This window comes from Spea bombifrons, chromosome 5 (assembly GCF_027358695.1).
Source record: "Spea bombifrons isolate aSpeBom1 chromosome 5, aSpeBom1.2.pri, whole genome shotgun sequence".
Taxonomy (NCBI): Eukaryota; Metazoa; Chordata; class Amphibia; order Anura; family Pelobatidae; genus Spea; species Spea bombifrons.
Window position 1 is genome coordinate 58,647,717 of NC_071091.1, and position 23,558 is coordinate 58,671,274.

Below are 23,558 nucleotides of genomic sequence, written 5' to 3' on the forward strand. Positions count from 1 at the left end.
ATGATCAAGTGCCACCTGAAAAAACATTGTGTCTTAAACCCTAGAGACCCTAGTGACAAGTGGGTACTAATGCTTTATTGGAAATGACGTCTCATAAAAAATGTAACACAATATATTAATTAGGTCCATATGCTCTGCTGCATCCTAAACCATTTTCTCCTTCTGTGAATAGTCTCTCTACTGACTGCTTCAATTCTATGTGACGTTAAATGTCTTAAACAGTTCAGTTGTCCTCTTCTAGATCCAGGTCCTTTGTTGCAATGGTGATAATACAGACCATACTGCAAGACCATACTGTCTTTCTACAGTCTTTTAATAATGACATAATAGCTTTCTAGATAATATATTTTATTATTTGTTTATAATACACCATCATATTCCATATCATGGTACATCAGTATATATATATATATGTAAATACGTATATATATATATATATATATATATATATATATATATATATATATATATATATATATATATATACATAAGATTCATCCAAGTAATGTTTGCTGTAATAACCAAAATGTTTCATTCCGCATAATATAGAAGGGGAGTATGATATTCATATGCCGTGACTGATAGAAAATCATTTTGTTCTTCTGACAGGCACGCGTATGGCAGAATGCATTCTGAGACCTACAGCCACCTCATGGCCTCGGGCTAGTCATTTTATCTGCCTGGGTCTTAAGAACCAAAATTAGATTTTGAAATTGTTTTTTTTTTAATGTTTCTAAATATTATAAGCGGAACAAACTTTGGTTGCAAAGTCAGCACTATAAAACAAAATTATAACCTTGGGAGTGTTTTAGCCCATATGCTTAATATATATTTACATTTTGGCAGGGAGACAAGAAAGAGAAGAGCAGTTGGTAGAACTTAAAGTGGAAATTCTTTTCATTACATCATTTTATCATTGGTCATATTCCTGTACCTAGTTTGGATGTCATGTTCTCTCTTTCTAGTTTAGACTTTCCCCGTGTTACCCCCATGATGCCAGAATCCACTGCTATTACCTGGCTCTATTATATGTTTCATTATTCAATTTTACTCAGCAAACTTGTACTGTAACACAAAATACATTGCTGTAGATATGTGAATGTCTCCATTAGGTGTTTAGTCAGCAGCTTCTCTGTTCTCTGATGCTAATCTTTACCTTAGCCTATGCCACAGACGTGTCCAAAGGGAAGAAAAAACTCAAAATGATCACAAGATCAACTTAAACCTTTGAGAACTGATGAGTTTATTTGGAATAGAAACTTTCTCCTGAGTTAGATGCAGGACAAAATAGGAACGGTGTTCTTTCTAGATCACATCAATTGGGATGGGTTCACCACTAGAGTACAGATCTAGAGCCCTGTCTAGGGCACTGTGCACTATGCCGAATAAGAGTTATTAGAATTAATACTGAAATTATTTTGGGACAAATTAAGCAAAGAAAATAGCATGCTAGATTTTCCAGCTAGATTCAATTTTTTTGTGTAATGTTCTCTTTACTGAGTAACTACCTCTTTATAAATAATATATGAATTCTTACTTTAGAACTTTACACTTTACTTTGTTACCAATTAAAAGGTCATGTGCATTTCTATTTTAGGGAAAAAACACACCTGCTTAATTCCAAAAGCAGTGTGAGTTCAAAGGTTTTCTCTTCACTAAACATTAGATGCTGCAATATCAATCCTACCATATTGTTTTTATTTTAGTCTATTCACTAAGGAGTCAAGTTAAGAGTTAACCACCCTGTGCGTGGTGGGATGGGGAGATAATAAAATAAGCTGTGTGGGTTATAGGTCCCAACCATCCCTCACGCCATCCCTTGCACAAGTTAATTTAAAAACTATGGGGGGTATGGACTGCATTCCATGCATCTTCATAAACCCCAATTCCATTCCAGGTGAGATGGAGAGGATAAATTAAAAAAGTCATTGGGGACATATATGTCCACTGAGGCTGGGGGGGTAAAATTGGTTAAAAAGCCTTATGTGTTATCTGGAGATAGGTGATTATATCCAATAATTACTGTAAGTATTCAATTAACTTTAATTGGTAAATATTTTCCAGTTCTTCAATTGGCAGTCCTAGAGGTACCTGAGACCTAATGGGAGCATTTCACTGACTTTTTGTTTATACCGGAGTGAGTTGAGAGAAGTTTTGAGCTCACCATGCATCACACATAGGTAAATCTGTGAGATGACTTTGAAGAGATCTGACGTTAACCTGACATTATGCAGGGCCACCTCAACTCTTTAGCAGGAGGTGTCTACTGGGATTGAGGTTGCCCTTTACAATGCATAGCGAAGTCAAGGTTACTTAATACACCGGTACAGAATAAAGTACTCATAAACTGCAGGATAAGATAACATTATAGTATCTTAACAAAGAAAGATGCCTCTGCTTACTAAACACTGTGTCTCCCAGAAGTAGAAGTAGAATTGATGAAAAATAAGCGTTTTCATTTTTAAAGCTTAATATTGCCTTTAATACCTGAACAGAGCTTTCTGAAATCCGGGACAATTCACACCAGGAAATATTTCATTGTGTTTAACCGGAAGACTGAATAGCCTTTGGCTCTGCCTCTAACAGTTGGCCAATAAATACGCAAAAAATGGTTTTTTTTGCCAAAGGGGTTACTGTCTCCAGATTTAATGCATGAAAAAATAAGTAGTTTAGAGAATGCCATCCATGCTCTTCAGATTGTTTCTGCTAATTGGCATCATTAAGAACAAAGTAAGAGGTTTTGCTTGCCACAGTTTCCTTGGGCCACTAATACATATTTTTGCTTGTGTTCATGTTAGAGAACTGCATTTTGCCGGACGAAAGTCTATTTAGACCCTAATTTTACTGATTGGAGGCATCCCAACCCCCCCCCAAAAAAATAAAAAAAATAAGAAAAATACATATTATATTTAGAATATTTATTTATATTTATAGTAAGAAGCAAAGTTAATTTGCTATCAAATGTCTAATCACAATGGTATTAAAATACTGTATCTAACTTATATAAAACATGATAAATCTGATGTTGAATTGAATTGCTTTTTGTTATGATTTATGGAATAGCTTTGGGACACTAAAATATGTTTTTTATTATATACTGATCCAAATATATGGTCCTTGGGGTAAAAACAGTGACCTAAATTCTTAAAACCCTCTCTTGTGCTGCAATATATCTTCTTAAGAAGAGACCGCTGTCTAATAAAATGTATCAACTAAAGAATCCAAATACTCTTTATTCTCATTAAAAAAAAAACCCCTACAACGTCGCCGAAAAAAATCCCCTCCCATTTTCTATCCTCTATTTTTAAAATACCAGGCAATCTATACTGTATGTAGAGTATCAAAATGTGTTCTGTATAACCTCCTTGCAGGGAAAAAAATATATATTATGGTGTCTCCCTGCAGAAATGATTCTGTTGGTTTTTAATTTCTACTGCATAGCACTAGAGAAAAGAGACTCTGAAACTTGAACAGATGGTTGTCATAAAGAGGATACCAGCAGGGAAAATTAATGTACCAGTGTATGCTAACTGGTATGTGGAATTAAATGTCTGGATCCGGAATTTACAAAGTGGGATTTCTTGGCATACAAATCACTAAAATGCATTACGTTTATAAAATTGAGCATTTTGATTGTGTTTACTTTGATTCATACTGTGTTGTATTAAAAGGTTTTTCCAATCAGAAACATCATAAATAAACAGGATTTGAATCTACGTATTATATTTATAGAGGAGGCAAGTTAGTAACAGTTCTTCTATATGGTAGCTTACATCTACCTGCATAAAAAAGACACACATTTTAAACAATAATAATAACTAGTGATTTAAGATATAACACTTTCAAATGTCAAATTAATTATTTTTATCATTCAAAACAAAGGCTGGCTTGAACAACATATGACAGCCTGTCCAGTAGCACAGCTCATATGAAGTAGAGCTTGTATAACCTTCGTAAGATGACCATCCTCATTTTGACCATAAGTAACTGGGACCAGTCTACACCAATTTGGGTAACCATTGGGTATCTGTTATTGGTGGACAATTCTTACCATGCCTAGGACTAGCTGTCAAGTGACTATAAGAAGTTTCAATTGCTGTTATGTTATACCGATTATCAAGGCGACATTCTTTCTACAAATGATATAGGTCTATAATGTGCGTACGTAGGATGTGCTGCTGTGATATAAAATATTGCTTGTCCCCAAGGCGAACATTGGGAAATGATAATACAGATAAATCCATTCCTTGCAGATTTACACAGAGGAAATCTTACATCAGGTGTGTGCGTTTAGAAAAATGGTTTGATTCTCAGTGGAAATGTCTCCAGCTTCTTAGCCTTCTGCATATGATTTTGCTTGGAGCGAAAGCAGATTGGCAGTGAAGTCATTGGGTTTAAGGCTCCATATGTAGCGAAGAATATAATATTAAATTATTATTATTATTCTTTCCCATTGTATGGTTCGGCATGTTAAGTTTTTGTTAAAGAAGTGTTCAATGTCAGTACTGTACAAACCATAATTCTTTCATCGTCTACAGCATACATAGAGCATAGGGTGAGTCTCGGTTCACTCTAGAACACTGACTGGCACCAACAAAAGCAGCTGTTTGGTTAAACACAGCAAGATCTCCTTATAACATGTTGTAACTTCTGTAATTGTATGATCTTCATGAAATGTCAAAGCTACTATAGACCCTGATATCGTCTTTCCCTGGCACATACGTTTCATAGGGTTCAATTGACCACAAACATCACCAGTCTATCAACAGCTGCCTTCTATCATGTCTAATAACCACAATAATCCACAAATTTCAGAAACATTGTTTCAATGATAATTGATACTTTTTGGATGAAATGTGTAGTTAGCAAAATGTGTATATTTTAATTTTTTTATGATCTAATCATTTTTTTATGATTTATTTATAATATAACAGTATACTATAGCTAGCTTTTAGAGTAGGATGACCAAATTGCTCCTTTAAAAGGAATTGCTCCTTTAACATCTTTTATAAAATGCACCATGCGGGGCAGAGTGATTTTAATGTAGTATACATTTTCTGTAAGCATCCCTGGGTAAAAGAGCCATCTGGTCTCTTAAATACAGGGGTGCTTAAATAACACACAGAAAAATAATATGCGAACTCGTCTCTATAATAACAATAATAAAAAAACTAATATTTATCTTTAGTTAAAGCATTTTAAGTACCAGCTGAGTCTTTTATCTCCGTAGCTTACAAAGCACAGCAGGGGTTAGAAGTATAGAGAGAGAAAATGTACTTGGACAGCTGTTTCCATAATTTCATGTGTTATCAGTGTAAGGTCAGACATCTGCTCATTAGCTGGGGTTATAGGCCTAGACCAATATAAACCTACACCGCGCTTCAGAAGTTGGATTATATGGCAAGTACATGCCAACATAACCTTGTGACTTCAATAAAAATGCATTATGCCTTAGAGGGTTAATTTTTAACCAATTAATTAGTCTCAGAGCTGCAGAAAGCATTTAAGTTGATTCTCCAGCTGTCCCAATATCTCTGAAAATATAAAGGCGATATAATCATATATAATTTAAGGCGAATTTACTGTTTATAGTCAATATAACAACCCTTGTTGCAGCTACAATTGACATTATATATTATAGGCGTGTTATAAATTATGATTTTATTTAAAAAAATATATATTAATGATGAGATCATAGATGGGATATTTTATATATGGGTATACAGATTAGAAATGCAAATTGCAATCAAATATAAAGTGAAACACAATAATTATTTTCTATAACAATCTATAGTTTTTGGATCAAAATAAGTGTTTCAATCGTATTTTTTGCTTAGTTCCCCAACCCCACTGTTCAGCTGTTCCCAATGATTGATGTGCATGCCCCTTTAATTCCCTGTAGCTTTTAATAACATTTCCTATTTTCTGTTCTCTTGAATATTTATCACACGCCGCCTTAGCAGATCCTTCCTAATTGCCGTCTGCATGTCAGCGACAGGCTTATTTCGCCTTTTGTGTAATGCTGACAACACTTGGCTTTCACACTACTTGTACCTCTGAAAAAGGCTCCACTAGGCTATTATGGACTGGAAGGTCTCTTCCAGAGCAGCTGATGATATTAATATTAATGCAAGGAAGAACAGTTCTAGAACATGCTAGAGGCTTTGACATAAATAAGTACTTGGTAATATGAAAGGTTCTTATATTTCAGGGACTGCAGTGCCCACCCGAACATTGTGTCATAGAGGTGTCACTAGTGTGATGAATGCATTATGTTTTTCGGTTTTTCTATACATCTATCTCTATTACACTAACCTTTTCTATAGACTCTATGATTTATAGATACAAAAGTATACCATCATATATAGTGGTGTATTTTGGTTGGAGTTTCTGCTAAGCCTCAGGGCAATGCCCTAGCCGCTCCCCACCATTTACCTTCACAACCATTTTTTTTCTATGCTGAGCATCAGGATATGATGTCAGCTGAACTTAATACATTACAGTCCATAGTATGGTCCATAGTATAGCAATTATTAGTTCTTACAGGTCACCTTATGAAAAGAATTAAACATAAGCATCGCCATATTGGCAAAATATGCTGATTAAGTACCGTTTATACCTATAATAGCTTATCAACACCTGCTCTATGAAATGGGACCATGATGGATGTAATAATTCCACGTACTTCATAAAGTTCCTTGTTTTTGTTAAGGATATCTTAAGGAGGTCATTGAAATGAAATCTGACCTCATTCCTTGCTTCCCGATTTTCCCCAAGTGTTCCTGAATGACCCTGTTAGCCTTTCCATTGTTATGTTTAATTCAAGCCATCAGTTTCGTTTATGGTGAGTTATCTCTCGAGTATGGCCTTCAGCATTGTTTATTTCAGCCATTCTTTTTAATATTCAGTGCTTGAACCAGACAGGCTGCCTCAGACGGTATGTTATGTAAACACCGCTATTGACAAGCAGCCATACTAAGGATTTCTTTATCTTTTGTAAACAATCTAAGAAATTCTTTGCTGCATTTCCATACGAGCACATTTTCACAAGGCATCTCAAATTTTATTTATTCAGGTTACAAACATAAAAATAATCAAAATCAGAATACTGTTAAATATATAATCTGAAAAACAAGCTCAAAATTCATAAGCAGCTAAAAAGTTACATTTTTGTGTCAAGAAGAAAAACGTCATTTTGTGGGCTGCTCGGTAGTCCCAAAAAGGCACAATGTTGTTTTTTTTAAATTCTAAATCAATAGAATTATGTTAATCTACATTGTTACTTTATACAAGATTACATTTAATTAATTGAAATACTAATAAAAAATGAATAGGAAAATACATTTGAGATTACTCTTGATTTCAAGTCTGTTGTGATTAACAGCTATACAATAAAGAGTACTTTATGCACCAAACAGAGTAAACCTAACCCATTTAGGACTTGATCCATACCATTAGAAGTACTTCGTTAAACAGTAGCAAAGCTTAGATTTTAGTGGTATTTTGGTAATCGAACACCAAAACTTAAAACCATGAGAATATTCAGCTCGATCTAAGATATTTGTGGTCAGATATTGTTTTCCTTTTTTCAGTTTTGGTTGCTATCCTGACCCACTTAATTGAAAAAAGAAGTACTAAGTTTATGTATAGGTAAAATATTAAAATGATCTTCCAGCAGACTCATAACTTAACAATAAATAATGGGTTTATATACTATATGCATATAAACTATCCCTACTTTAAACTTGTTTTTTTGGGTGTACCCTGTGGTGTCTCCAGAACGGACATTCAGCAGTGTATAGTGATATAATTGTATTAATGACTGAAAAACATCTATTACTGACCATCTTTTAATATTCTGTTTTTGAACTATTCATAGGTGTATCTTTTCAGCTCTAAGACCAATTAAAGCTATAATTAGGGACATTTATGCAAATTCTCCTTCGCTTCCCATGATCCATCAATCTAGATTGCATTGGAATCCTACTGGCAGCCCAAACAGCAAAAGTAAAAGACATTCAATTAAGAAGTCATTAAATCATGGCACATAACACATGGATGTGTTAATATTTTCTCACACCTTTATTTATGTGTGAAATGGATGTACTGCTCCAGCGGACCAGTATTTTCCTGTTATTACATTAGTGTTATTACACACTTTGAATTAACTTTTATTTCCTTTTATCCTGAAGGTGCGTGTGTAACATAGACTGCAGTGGACACAATTATAACCTTGTCTGTGCGTCCGATGGAAATTCCTATTCCAATCCATGTTTGGTACGAGAGGCGTCGTGTCTCAAACAAGAACAGATAGATGTAAAGCATCTGGGGATCTGCACAGGTAGGCTACTTTCCTCCATTGTTTCTAGGATCTCTAGGCCATCTTAACCCTTGTGAATTATTATGTAATTGAGCAACTAGCAATATGCTTCTATCTAACATCATAAGAAAATGCTATCTGAAATTAGTGCCTGTCAATTTTATTTAGTTGAAGGACCACTTAGAGATGTTTAACCCAAGGATAGCATTCCTTTGTTAAACTCATAAAATGAAACAACTTATTTAACTACAATGCTGTAGTTGTCAGTCCACTCTTTCCTGTTTGAACGTTCTATCTGATTCATGCAAACGCTCTTCTAGAAACACAACCACTTTTTCACACTCCTTGCTTCATCCTAATGACCATTTTGAAAGGTTGTGGGGACCACTGGTGGTCATTAAAGCACAGTGTGGTCACACCAGGTTTAGACTAGAAATAGCTATATTCTACTTTAGATACAGTCTCACTAACAATATCCAAGTGAAGGTCGTGAGTTGACTATAGGGATGCCTTGTGGTACAGAACAGTCATATCTTTTTATTCAGGAGAACCTGTATTAGAATGTGGCCAAGTATTTTAAGAAATTAATTTTGATTGCAAAATTGTTATACATGATATAGTAATACGCATCACAATGTTTTGTATTTAAGAAATGTACTTATTAGTTTTGGTGTGATTATTATTTCAAGGCATGTGCTACAATATTGGTTATATTGTAAGTCTTCTTTAAGCTTTGGGGATATAATTGCCAGTTTATAAGAACAAGAAATAATAACAAGTATCTTTATTATACTTGGGTTCAGTAAAACAAGTGTTTGCTGCAGAATTTGATTTAAGTCTCAGACATTATTATGTGTGCTATAAGAGGAGATGACTCGCCCTGTATAATGCATAGTTCAATCATTGAGGTTGTTTTCTCAAAATTCCATCAATTTAACTACATATTTTATGAGGGTAATCAGTTGTTTCTTGCAGCAGAAGCTCACCAGGGTAGTCATTGCTGGAGAGAGTTGACATTACAACTCCCTGGAAGCTCTTTTGCCAACTTCCACCTTAAGGAATAAACCCTAATATTTAAAGATGTCAGTTTAGCTAATAGAACTATCTGTATTCACCTCAGTATGGTTAGACAAATCATCAATGCATCAGACAGAGTCTGCTAGGAAACTGCTGTTTTATCTTACTTCTGTTTCTCATTCAGCAACCGATGAAGTAAATCCAGTTGGGAAGAAAGATGATGGTTTACAATATCGACCAGAGGTGAAAGGTAAGCAATTGGTTAGCTGGAATCGAATGGACGAACATTTCTGATGTAGTCTTTTCAAACACATTTTTTATCAAACACGACAACAATCACAAGGTGTGGGTTCCATACTTTCAACATATCATACAAGGTTACCGAGTTGTACTTTATGTAAACTTATATGATTTATACATAACATTAACAAATGTATAGATCAAAAAGTACGGTTCTTCTGTTCTCTGTGTGTCCGTTAAGCACAGCTGTATCCCCTCCATTTCTGCTAATACACCAGATAGCTTTATTCAATGCCGAACAATTTCTTTCTTCAATCAGCTTCAGTCTTTGTGCATCAGTCTGGCTGCTCTGATTGCAATCAGTGTCATCAGTACACTCAGAGCAATTCTAAAGAATTCTACTTATAGACGCTATAACCTGGATACAATGCTATACTCTCCCCGCTTTCTTTCAAGTCCTACTTTAAGTGAAAAATTCCAGGTATAGAATATGTTCTTCTCAAGTTTATCATGCAATACAATGCAACATCAAAATTCTCCACTTTTGGAACAAGAAAAATAATTTCTTTCCCTTTTTTCCCTTTATATTTAACTTTTCATTGTTTAAATTGTGTCATGGGTGTGCAGTGAGAAATTTGGCGTTCTTATGCATTGAAAGCCAGATATGATATTATTTCTTGGCGACAAAGAAAAAAAATATATATATTAAAACACTTCACCTAGAGTGGGATTTTTTAATATGGAAAGCACTAATATGTTACCCTAATGACCACTATCACCCTTGCATGCACAGATAATACAGATTGTTTTAGCTGTAGTTTTCACATTGTTTCTTTTTTTGTATAAAGACTCCAGTGATCAGAGAGAAGATGACTACATGGGAAATTACATTCCATGCTCGGAAAACTACAACGGTTATTGTGTACATGGGAAATGTGAGTTAAGCTACTCAACTCAGAAGGCATTGTGTCGGTGAGTCTAGAAAACTAGTCTTATTATTAATAGAAGAAGGAAACAAATGAACATTTTTTTATAATTTTATTTCCTTCAATATACAGTATTGTAATGAATCATACATAATGGTGTATTACTGTTTACATTTACATTTTTTTGTAATAGATTAAAATGAATAGCACTTTTTTGGCATATAATGGATACATTTCCCTTCCTTTTTCCCTAATATAATATAGTTGTCTGTGTGTGTGTATATATATATATATATATATATATATATATATATATACACTATAGATATATATAGATATATACAGTGCATATATATAGATAGCCTTATAAAGGAAAAAAAGCACCAAAATCTGCTCATCAGTCTTTTCCCCCCTTTTTTCTCAATAATGTATATCTAATTTGGTGCTTTGTTTCAATGCGTAAGAAATTGGTAGGAACAATTTAATCACCCTGATTGTCCTAGACACATCCTGCAAACAGCAATTAATATAATAAACCAGAAATAAGTAGCATTGGAATGTAAGGATCGGAGTTGTTGTCTGTGTTGGCTTTTTATAGACAGACATTACTCTTCCACTTTCCAGTAGCACAACCAGGGAGCCATCCGTCTACATGCACGGATAGTTTCATTGCAACGTGTTTTAGAGTATTGTTAGGATACGATTTGTATGTGTGCCATTGGGAGCCATATATTTTTAACAGAAGAACAGAGGCGCGAGGATAGAAAATATGCACACTTTCATATTTTTCCCTAATTTAGCATGAATATCTAACAATATTTGGGCTGTGGGTAAAGGGCTTTGTCAGCTTGTCCGCCACCTGCATTCTGCAGAACACAACCTGTACATCTCTGTGCTAAAATCTAGAAATATAAGAGGAGTCAATATTCCTACAAAGCTAAACAAGAAACTATGCAATTTCGATCTGGAATACTCTGCAAAAACGCTCAATCCATGTAGCTGAAAATAAAATCATATGTATGCTAGACCCCAGTTAGCACCCGAGCACAATGCCATTCCATTTATACTTGGAGCATTTGAGTGTTTTTTCATGCAAGTAGAAAATAGCAGTGCAAAGCTATTGCCCAATGTCCACAAGTGATGACAGTAAAAATAATCATTACCCGGTGCATGAGGCCGTGAAATACGATGCAGAATTTATAGGCTAAATGCTCCGTTTTGATATTTGTAAACAGGAATGCCTTAGTGGCATCTCTTCTAGTAATAAAATGGTATTATAACTTCTATATTAATGTTATAAGGTGGCGGGATACACCCAAGCTTCACGCTGAACTTATTTTAAAGGTGCCGTTGGACAAAAACTAAAGAGGACTGTCCCTCACGCCTCTTCTAAAGAAGAATCCATATTACAGGACATTTAATATGCATTCTTCCAAATGGAAAATAAAGCACTTACCTGACAGATGGGAAACCCACTGAGTCTTCTCTGTTTAATTAGTGTTCTAGGGTGCCAAGGGAGGTGATGAGTTGGGGATTTATCAGGGGAGGGGGTTACTTAGCATCTTTCAGTCTGTATACTATAAATATCCTACAATATGTAGCCAAGTTCAGCTAAGGTTGTGAACCCTCATCAGATCAGCTGCAACACATGTCTTTTCACTCAGGTCAGCAGGACCTCAACGCAGCTTTTACTAAATAGTTGATACCTAAACCCCAATGTCTCTGGCTGATTATGCTTATTCTTAGGGACACACCGTCGATGCCTTTATATTTTAATGTAATGATGACTGAGCCTCCAACTGCTGCTTCTCTTCTGGTAAAATAGTTGACTCTGTATTCTATATTGGCCATATATTGAAACCATTTTCTTACCACTGTTGGCAAATTGCTTAATATGGTCTTCACCATGGTAGACAGTATCATGAATGGGCTCAGATGATGTCAGATTGTTTAAAACATCCATTTGAGTAAATATTGTTTTAATTTGTATTCACTGGATTCTGTTCAAATACAAACACAGAATAGCTTTGATAATAATTGAGTTTTCGAGAAGAATGCACAACATATAAAGTTCCTGAAGATGGTGTCACAAAGTTTAGCAAGCTATACATGCAGTGACAGCTCCATGTGCAAGCCATAAATATTGATGGAAAAAAAGTGATCCAGAGTACCGGATGTGTCAGTATGGCTGAGAATGGCGTGTGTGTTTAAGAGTAGCCAGTGTGTTTTAGTTTTTATCAATACGGCTAGAAGTTTTTGTTTTTTATTCTATTTTTTAGCGGGCAATGAGCCTCAGCAGATTAGTGGGTTCCTGGTGGCTAGCTGATCAAGGCATATCCAAAAAGTTTTTACTGACTTTTACTGACATCAAGCCCCATGTCTTCGTCATTGGAGATAGGAGCCATGCTGAAGGGGAGCGCTTTTAAGTTGGACAGGATTTAATATTTTCTGCTCTAATAACTTATTTCCTGGTTGGTTTCTGTGACTCAGAATACTTACGTCTACCTTGAGCAGCAGGCATGGGGGTTTCCAACGTGTCTTTCATGTACACATAGCTCGGGTGTAATTTGGACGCTGTGAGAGTTGCGCCATCTCTTGCTTCAGTGATTTTTAACCATGCTTTGTGCTTCCACGTCCTGTTCGGGTTTCATGGTTGTCTGATTTTTATCTCTCTAGCTGCAGGTATGGTTGCTAAAAGGTGTAATCTGCGATGACAGTTCCTCTTGAAGTATTAGCTGCTCACATCTCACTGCTGTGCTCAATATTCCATCATTGCAAGAAAAAGACATATAGATCGCTTTTATAGCGGTCACTTGTTGTGATTGTTCCCGGTGGGATTTTTATATTAGTATCACTTTACACAACAAATATTCAGTTCACTCTTCAGCCGTATTTATGGTATAAAACTGAAGAGTCCATTGTAGCGAGCGACAAAACTGATGCCTGAAGCTTCCCTTTACATTTACCTTTCAGGGTGGGTTGTCGGTGGGTGGGTTAGCCGGGGGCGAGAGTGGAGATCTGTGCCAGTTTATTTTCTATAATGGCATCTTATTTGAGAGAGAGGACATGGTTTGTACTTTTCAATCTCCTTGCATATGCTAATTCAATGAGCCTGGTTTAAGTGCCACGGCAAGAAATGTAAGAATGGGAGAAAAAAAAGTATTATTCTGGCAGAAAAGTTAGGGAAGAAAGCATCTTCAGCTCATGGATATCAGTAGAGACATGTTAGGTTGTGTGACCCCTGAGTTTATTACTTTATTACCCCTTTACTCTACCTTACATGATGTGGGGGAAGAGGGTAGGGTTTCATTTCATAATTTTAAATTGCTAAGTTGCTTTACATGCAAGTGTATTGGACACTTCGTATTGTATGAGTGTTGGCATCCATGGGTTTGTGACTCCAGTCAAGTTGTAAGTCATCTTCTGTGTGAACTAATGACGTTAAAGGAATAAAAAGTGTGGAATAATGTATGTTACGTTTAGGTTGCATGTAAATACCAAAAACCCCAGTGAGCAGCTAATTGTAACAAACTTTTCCATGCTAACAAATTTGTGAACACCGTCTGAGTTGTCAAGCTTTTCAGATTAAATCAAATCATTAAAAGACCAAGTCAAAGAATAAAAATGTACTGTATGAGAACATTTATTATGCTCTATTCACACATTATTTTTAGTACCTAGCAACTATTTTTAGCTTATAGAAAAATAGGGGCATCAGGTGAGGAGAGAGAGGTTTTAGTCCCATTATGGGACTGTTTCTCCTAAAGTCACGGTTAGTGGGATTTATTTGTTGAATAAGACTTAATAGCTCTTTTTCCACTTTTAAGTCAAAAGCAAATCTAATACCCATGGAAACAAAAAAAAAAATACATACTGTATAAATAAACATTTAATGAAGGCAATTGTTTGCAATTGTTGCTTTTCCTGAGTCAGAGTCCCCTCTGAACTGCAGGATAAGGATTAACTCTGCTCACAAAAGCCACATGAAATGTTAGGCGAAAAAAAGAAAAATAAGTTGTCTAGCGGCAGGTAAACTTTTAAGGGTTTCAAGGTGTAATTGTTCCTCTGGGTTATTTTGAAATGATTACGCTCCCTACAGAGTAAATTAAAATTGGATTATAAGGTATTTTTGTATTTATTTTTTCTTCTTCTAAGAGGCAAGTCAAAATACTATATTTATTTAAGTGTAGCATTCTAATAAAGTCTAAAAATATAAAAAACCTGCACGACCCATTGTATGATTAACGCCCCAATAACTTTTTTGTCTTTTAGATGTGACTCCGGCTACACGGGCCAATACTGTGACAAGACAGACTTTAATATTCTTTATGTGGTTCCGAGCAGACAAAAGCTTACCCATGTGCTCATAGCAGCCATTATAGGAGCAGTACAAATTGCAATTATAGTTGCAATTGTTATGTGCATTACAAGGTATGTATTTATCAATTGTTTAGCTAGTAACATAGAGTGGGGGCCCAGAAGCTCCTCCTACACACACAGTAACATGCGTACACACATACTAACACACATACACATGACATAATTACACACACACTAACATACTTACACGCACTAATGTACACGCGCACACACATACTCGCACACATCCCCAATAAACTTCTGCTGCAGGAAATGCTTGGCTGACCCCATATAATGTATAGTTTAATCAGTGAGATCTATGATGGTCTCACCCATTGAATTATGAATACTATTGGGCTTGCTGGAGAAATCTGCAGTGAAGGTTCTTGAAACTATCTTTACACATTGAATTCAGCATTATACGGGGTCAGTGAAGTGAGATAGTTAAAACCACAACTCCCCTGCAGACTCTCCTGTCAACTCTCCCTTTAATGAGTAAGTCTCTAAGGCAAACATTACACAGCATGTGCATTATGGTATAATCTGCACTCATTTGGATCTTTGACTATTTAATATAGCCATATGATATTGGGTATTAATATTGAAGATATTAAATGACTTCTCTGAATCTATTAAGTATACCTTAGCAGAGCTGTCACTTTATTCTTTCCCCCAAAATTTTTATTCACATAAAAATAACTTTTAAGTAGCTTTTTTTCAGTTTCATTGCTTGCTTTTGTATCACACGACAAGCATTCTGTAAAAATAAACTATGAATGAGGCATTTTACATGATTAAAGAATTACTTCTTGGAAAGCATTAGACCTTGAACAGAAATCAGAAAAATAATGTTTCCGATGCTGGATTCAGTTCTAAAAGTGTATTCTGTAACCAACGATTTTTTTTTTCTTTTACAGAAAGTGTCCAAAAAACAACAGAGGACGCAGACAGAAACAGAACCTTGGCCATTTCCCTTCAGATCCGTCATCCAGAATGGTGTAGCTCCAATGCATTTTTTCCCTTGTTTATTTTTTATACTTACATTGACCATGTGATGTACATTTTATTATATCTTTTTTTAAAGAATGGAAATATTTATTTCAGAGGCCTTATTTTTGGACATTTTATAGTTTAACTTTGTTGGTTGTCTGTTGTAAGCGCAGTGCATCGGATATGGACTGGTACAACTTTTATTTGACTTTGTTTCTTTCATTTTTTTTATTATTTTTTTATAATTATTATTCTTCACTGAAACAGACTCTTCATTTTTTTTTTATCCTGAATTTGCTTTCACATGGTCATAAATTACAGACATGTTATACTCGGAAAACATCCCAATAGTCAGAAACCGGTTGGGGTGCAGTTAGTATACGTTGGGGTGATTTGTTCTTGAGGGCAATTGAGAATTTAGAACTTTTTGATCATCGGTAAACATGGAAGAGGTGTTTTATGCAGTGCCAATCTGATCACATCAACGATTACACTGACTGCTAATCTAAGTTAGCATTAACCCCTAGAAGTTTAAAATAAAGTGGCAAATAAGATGTTCACTAAATTCCCAAAACTGGTTGCTCCTATGGAACAGACTGATTCCCTCCCGAGGTTGTTGATACTGAACAAACATCCAAAAAACAAAAAGGATTACCACCTTGCAAACAAGGCATGAGCTAAAGGCAACAATGTTTACAGATAACTTTTTTCTAAACAGACTTCATAGAAGATACACTGTGTTGAAGTAGGTATTTCAATGTTTTATAGATCTTACTGTAGTTATTTTATTTATTTGTTATTTTTCAGTCTTGTTTTTAACAACACTGACTATCGCATGATATGTGAATTGTATACTGTGAGTAGTGGTAAAATGTTAAATATGTCCTATGGTTTAACCCTACAAATTTTGAACTGTTTGGCCTGTACATCTAGGGTTAAAGTAAGCGGCAGGTCAAGAATTTCCAAACCTGTCATCAAGTACTGCTAATGGGGAGTTTTTATATATATGTTTTTTTTCTTCAACCTGCCGCTTTGAAACCTGTGCTTAGGCAAAAGTATATATGTATAAAACATGACTGGTTTCGGATCGTCAGAGGGCACATTTCATTGTAACGTCGATATCCCCCTTTTTTTTTTACTTTTTTTCCGTGCGTATCCCATTGACTATTTTTTTTACAAGATTGCTAGAAATGTGAATCTGGCATTAAAACAGCAAATGTATTTGACGCTGCAAAAATAGATGCCCCTACTGCCCTTGCTCTGGTGCTTCTCTATGTCCGATCTTTGATCAATAATATCCTTTTTTTTTTTCTTCCTCTCATTAACCCTTTGGGTGCCAAGGGAATGTTCTCCCTTGTGGCAGTTAAATTATAATGTTGCATTGAATATTTCTAAAGAAATCAAATGTTCGCACAACACTTTTGTTACATTTAGATAAACATTTTAAGAAAAAAACTAAAAATATGTAAAGTGACATTTGGAATTCTTGATCAGCAAATTGTTTATTTAATCACCATTACCAAAATAAAAAAAGGCTGCTTTAATAACATTCGAGAGTTTGTCATTTTTAGTTTAAAAGCACACATTTACAGTCGGCATTTTTGATGCATAAATAAAGGTATTACAACTGATTATGTATTCTTCCAGAACATATCTCTTAGATTGAAATGTTGGGGGAAAAAGACTGATCTGCCGCAGACTGTGTTCTGCATGTTGCTTGTATACGTCTCATAGGTTATGTTCCTTGTACATAGACAGATACATACAGTTACATATATTAGACAGTTAAGTTGTATTAATTTTTAAGACAGTATACAACTGATGAACGTATTCACTGTTTCATTCACTGACATTCAACAGATGTCTTGAGTGCTTCAATGGAGTAGCAAGGTATTTTCTTTCATAGATTTATTAGTTATAGCATAGATTCTAATTTTAGAGGGTTTGTATTTCTGAAAGTATGTTGACCACAGCGCTTGAATGATGAGCAGTTATAAATGTTCTACTGGGTGGAGCTTTCTATTTTATTTTGAAGGTCTTTAGAGACAGCTGTCTCTTTTTGCTCTGAGGCCAGACTTGCGACCGGAGTCTGAAACAGTAAGCAGAGGACTCCGGCTCCTGGAGACAAAGTCCAAGCAGTAAAAATGGATCACGAAACAACCGCTGTGATAGACAAAATCAATCGTCTGTCAGTGGTTTCTGAAGATGAGGAAAGCCATGACTCTGCATTGACCATTGTTACAGTTCTTGACAAGGTAGCCACCATTGTGGAAACAGTTCAAGCAAGTCAGAAAAGGATTGAGGAGAGTCACAGAGAGATGGAGAATGCAATCAAAACTATTCAGATTGACCTCCTGAAGCTCGCTCAGGCTCACAGCAATACCAGTTACACGGTTAGCAAGCTGCTAGAGAAGACTCGAAAAGTAAGCTCCAACATTAAAGACGTTCGGTCTCGAGTAGATAAACAGTGCGATCAAGTCCGAAAGGTGGAATCCAAGCAAGAGGAGATGCTGAGAAAGAATAAGTTCCGAGTTGTCATTTTCCAGGTAAGATAAATAGACACTTATGTGAAATGAGTAGATATCAAATATCAACTATTTTTTTATTTATTTCTATGTTACAAATTTTTTTTGAAACCTACAAAATGTAAGCATTGGTGTACTAGTAATGCACGCAATTCCTTCTTTTGGTAAAATTGTAGCATCTATAGAATTGTAACGTGCTTAAAACTGGACATGTATTTCAAGGAACCATGTACCTCTTGCTTGATAAGGGAGTGTTTCTGTTAACATTTCATTCCAGAAAGGTTAGTGATGACTGCTAAGCACAAAATTATGTTGCTGGAATTGAAATATTGTCATTGTATATTTCACAATGCTGTTCCCGAAGTACGCAATGTTACACTTCATAGTTCTCGTTCCTTTCGAAATCAAAATTCTGGACATAATTGCAATTGTTTTAATGCTACTTATCATGCAGTCTATAATTAGCAAGGGTGCGTTTTGTAACCAGGCGTAGTAAGGCAAACTGCTGACCAGCCAGTGCTATTTGTTGCCTCTGGTTATGGCGATATCTGAAATTAGAAACTATAAATGTGTCAGAGACTCACAGATGCCCTGTTGATATTCAGTTGAGATCCACACAATTATGTTCGGCATAAATAACACTACCTAAATCTCAATAGTAACAGCTGATCTAGAACATAAGCCCACAGCCTATCTGGAAAAACATAGGTTTTATTACATTGCAAACATCTATCTAGAATTTATCCAATTATTCTTAAGGGCGTGATCCTATAGATTAGAAATGTTGAACACTGCTGATCTAGAAGCAAAGGTCCTCCTCGTGCAAAGCTTGTAGGCAGCATTATCTATCTATCTATGAGCACATATGGATTCAACGAGCATGTCCTGCAGCTTAGGGACAACATTTCACGTGACTGTAGAGGACGCAATATGTCAGTAGGGGACACAAGATGATTTAATGTTTTTATAATACATGACAATATGTGGGGCAATTTCTGAAAAGTAGCAAGTAAACATGTTGAGGGTATATGAGCAAAATATACTATTATATTGGCTAATAAAAAATTGCCAGAACAAGGAAAATAAAGTGTTTGCTACAAATAAAGCATTTATTGACATTTGGTATAGCCAGTATATCTCATTGCCATAATTTAATAGTAAAACTAGATGTATGCCCAGGTAATTTTAATAATTTTCATTAAAATCAAATGACAGGTATGAATATGTCTTCCCGTGTTACAATCATGGGTTAAATAGGCCAAATGTATACTTTCTCTCTCCATTACACCTTTCTAAGATGAACCACAGGCAGGACTCCAACTGCATGAAATGCAAAGCCCCATTCGTAGACCTATTTCACTGCTTTTGGCAATGCCTACAGATTGAACACTTCTGGGAGCAGACCTTTGCTTTTTTTCCAGCAAGTGGGAGAACTGCTTCAGTGTATAACACCAGAACTGACCATTATTGGGGTTGTGGACAAAGACTTTCAAGGCAGTAGGCTCAGAATGATTATGGCGGCAGGAAGGAAGGAAACTCAATGGATAAGTGACATCCTCCCTCTCTGGCATTGTCGAATATTAAGTTGCTATACGTTTTAAGAATGGATTGGTTCTTTCAGACCTGGGGCGGATTAATTGACACACTTGATAACAATATTAAAACTGGGATCATGGATACCTTCTACCACACCTGTTGGTACAGTGTGCAGCTTATAGAGGGTTGTCCACCTATACGTGGGGTGGGGTCATATGCTCAAAGTATTGTCACTGTGACTGACCTACATGGACGGGGTAGTGTGATGGAGGCGGGCAGATCGATTTTAATACAATTTTAAGTTTTCTGGGGGAAGTCTTCTTCTACTAAGCTTAGATGGACAATTTGTGGGCTCCTTTACCAACAAGAATATGAAAATGGTTAAGGAGATTGGAGACGATAATACTTTCACAAATGTCTTATTGTCTATCAAAGTGGGGATTGTTGGAACTGCTGTAGAAACCACCTTGTATTGTTTCCATTTATAATACTTAATAGTACATAATCATCCCTGGACTTGGAGATTATCTTATTATTGTAAAATCCATTTACATCCCTGACGCTAAATGTTATTTAAGGTTGGGACTTAGCTGTACCAACAGTTTGGCCTTAGACATCAGGGACAGATATTGCTTGCTTCTTCCACCCAGGAAAACAAAAGTAAGAGCTAAAAAAACTTTTGATAATATATGCTGGTAAAATATTTTTTATGCAAGCACAAATCATATTTATAGACGTTTGTATTAGCAAATAAGTTTCCATAGTCAGTTGGATAGTTCAGTCTGGGCTTCCAAGTTCTTGTCTTGTTGAATTGTATTGGCTTTTCCCTCATATGAAAGATTCCATGTGGTGGTATACAATACAATGTTGGTTCTCTTGTTGGTTCTCCATTTCGTCTATACAAGGCTTGTGTATGACATTGTATCTCTCACAAATGTGTGTATAAAATCTGTTGGCATTACAAGCATACTTCCTTTCCATTTGGACCCTTCACGTTCTACTTTCTCTACATAGTTTCATTGGCTAACATAATTTATAAGCATGTGGGATAAATGTTTACTTGTACTTTTCAAACTTCTTAACATAGATTTTTTATATTTAACAGGAGGATATTGAATGTCCAACAAAGCTAACAGTTGCTAAAGAATCAGCATTGGATGGGTATTTAAAGGAAAAATTGTACCCTGATGATCTCTCTTCTGATGAGGAATATAACTTGCCAGAGAGCAAGACAGCACGGCTAAAGAAATCCGGTATGCAGCGTATTGACAATATCAAGAAGGCATTCTCAAAAGAAAACATGCAGAAGACCAAACAAAACTTTGGAAAGAAAGTAACTAGGATGCGAACAAGGATAGTGACCCCTGAAAGAAGGGAGAAGATCAGGCAGTCGGGAGAGAGACTGAAACAGTCTGGAGAGAGATTCAAAAAATCCATCGCTAAGGCAGCTCCCAAGAAAGAAACATTTAAGATCAACATCAAGAAGAAAGAAAAACAGACCCCTGCCGAAGGGCAGGAAGGCAGTAAAGAGGAAGATGTCGATTCAGCATCTGGAAATGTCACAGTTGAACCCATCTCAGAAGTCACCTACACTGAAGTGGTGACCGTGAAGAAGAAGAAGAAAAAGAACGGGGAAAGCGCCGAACTGCTGCCCCAAGATGAAGAGAGGCTTGATTCAAGCCCAGAAAAACCTCTGCTGAAACTGGAATCAAAGTTAGAAGGGGATGAGACTCCCCTTGTTGACATAAAGCTATCAACGTAAGGACAATAGACTCCTGGCTTTGTGTCAAGATTTCACGCGTTCATCTTTGATTTCTGGGTAATATTGAAAATCAACCACCATCAATTGAGTTACTGGAAATTGTCCTGACATTGCAAACGTTTAATTAAGGTTCTCTTTTTATAATCTTATAGGTTATAACAGCATGTATCTAATACATAATACATAGCAACGGAGCCAACATCTACATTTTTATAGCTTAGTATAAAAGAGAACATTGGAAATAGTGTATCGGCCTTTTGGCTAAGATCGGGTGTGGAAATAGTAAATCATTGTAATCCAAATGAAGGGTGTCGCAAATACTACATTCATCTTATGGTTTTAAAGCAAGGACAGTTTAATTGTACAAGTAAAATGTTCTATTGGATGTTCTGTATGTTATAACCTATGCGTGCAGTTTATTGGAGATGAAATCACTCTGTGTCAGAATGTGCAGAATTTGAGAAAGTTTAGTGTGCGATAATTGCAGTGTTTCAGGAAGTGCAGTGAATAGAGGTCATTTTTTCCTCTCGAATAATCTGGAGTATGGATTTGATATCTGTAACACATGGAGCTTTGATAATTTGGAATGAAATATGTACATTTGTGGTGCTTTAATAAAAGAACATAGATAATGTTAGCAGTGCGATCTTAAATGCCATAGTACAGTAAATATTTTGTATGACGGTTTGGAAAATGTCTTTTTTATAACATAAGATTTCATTTTTGGCTATCTTTGATATCTAGATTTTTGTGAATTGGGCGAAAGAGCTAATATTTCCCGTGTGTGCGCATTAATGTTGATTAATCGAGTTCTGATATGGCGTGTAAGTTTGAGGCATATTGTAGACATTGGGACCCACATATTGGAGCTTAGTTCATCGGCCTCCTAGTTATAAGACCTTCTATATCTATAAATCCGTGGAAGCTATTCCTATCTCAAGCCAACTTTTGTAACGGCTGATGTCGGTTATTGCACCCAGGGCAGCTCTAGAAATATGTGGTGCATTTATAGCATTTTTCCTCAGCTTGCTGTTCCAAATGAGACCACAAATGTCTTAAAATAGCATTTTTTTCTTCTCACTAAATCTTCCCAATTTTTTTTTTTGCGAGATTTCGAAACGTTGTTAAATTCCCCATATTTGCCTCCATAAAATAGTCTTTTCAGATGCATGACAACACCTAACGCTTTGCATTTTGTTAAAAATAAAGAGGTGTATTGCGTTTCTTTTTGAAAAGCTTGCATGATGAAGAATGATTCGCTAAATCGCTAAACAGCACATTCCTTCCCAAAAAATAACCCTTATGGACCAGCCATGTAAGTGGGCTGTGATGCATAATAACACGCAATGCTTCTAACATGTCTTAGAATAAGTTACCTGTAGACCTGTAACTCTTTGTATTCCTGCACTATGTATCAATGAATTTTATATCCCAAATTTTAGCATTTTGGGGTCATGTTTAAAACAGTTTGCTTCACATAATTTGACTATAATAAATGCGAGATTCAGTATATGTGTCCTCAAAATCTTTGACAAGGGCTAGAAACCTTTAAAATCAAATTCACTGCTTATTTACGTTAACCTAAAATGTAAATATTACATTGAAAAGTTATGATATTTTTTGTGGAATTTGTGGAATGTGTGCAGGAATGAAATATATGTGGATGAATCACACCAATTCATTCTAAATAGGAAGTCACCCTACAAAACACATTACCTCATATGTTGACAATTGTGTTGCTCTACATTTAAGACTAATTGTTTAATATAGATCGTGTACACTATACAAGGAAATGTCTTATAATGCTGACAATTAGAATTTTGTTAATCACAAATAACAAATCGTTAAATCTGTACCTGAAGTCGCATTTTTTAAAGGGAAAG

General features: G+C 35.6%; 2 protein-coding genes across 2 annotated transcripts in view; both read left to right on the forward strand.

Moving 5' to 3' along the window:
* Positions 1-17,401, forward strand: part of TMEFF1 (transmembrane protein with EGF like and two follistatin like domains 1) — a 73,924-nt gene extending 56,523 nt beyond the window's left edge. Inside the window, exons 6-10 of the mRNA XM_053466694.1 lie at positions 8,193-8,341; positions 9,522-9,587; positions 10,426-10,549; positions 14,776-14,934; positions 15,780-17,401. Of these exons, the coding sequence (XP_053322669.1) occupies positions 8,193-8,341; positions 9,522-9,587; positions 10,426-10,549; positions 14,776-14,934; positions 15,780-15,864 (583 nt within the window). The 3' untranslated portion in view covers positions 15,865-17,401. The remainder of the gene's footprint in view (positions 1-8,192; positions 8,342-9,521; positions 9,588-10,425; positions 10,550-14,775; positions 14,935-15,779) is intronic.
* A 503-nt stretch (positions 17,402-17,904) lies between these two features.
* CAVIN4 (caveolae associated protein 4) lies at positions 17,905-22,358 on the forward strand. The gene is made up of 2 exons (XM_053466695.1): positions 17,905-18,398; positions 21,019-22,358. Exons 1-2 carry the CDS (start codon positions 17,997-17,999, stop codon positions 21,673-21,675), a joined length of 1,059 nt encoding a protein of 352 aa, XP_053322670.1. The 5' UTR covers positions 17,905-17,996; the 3' UTR covers positions 21,676-22,358.
* The last annotated feature ends 1,200 nt before the right edge of the window (positions 22,359-23,558 follow it).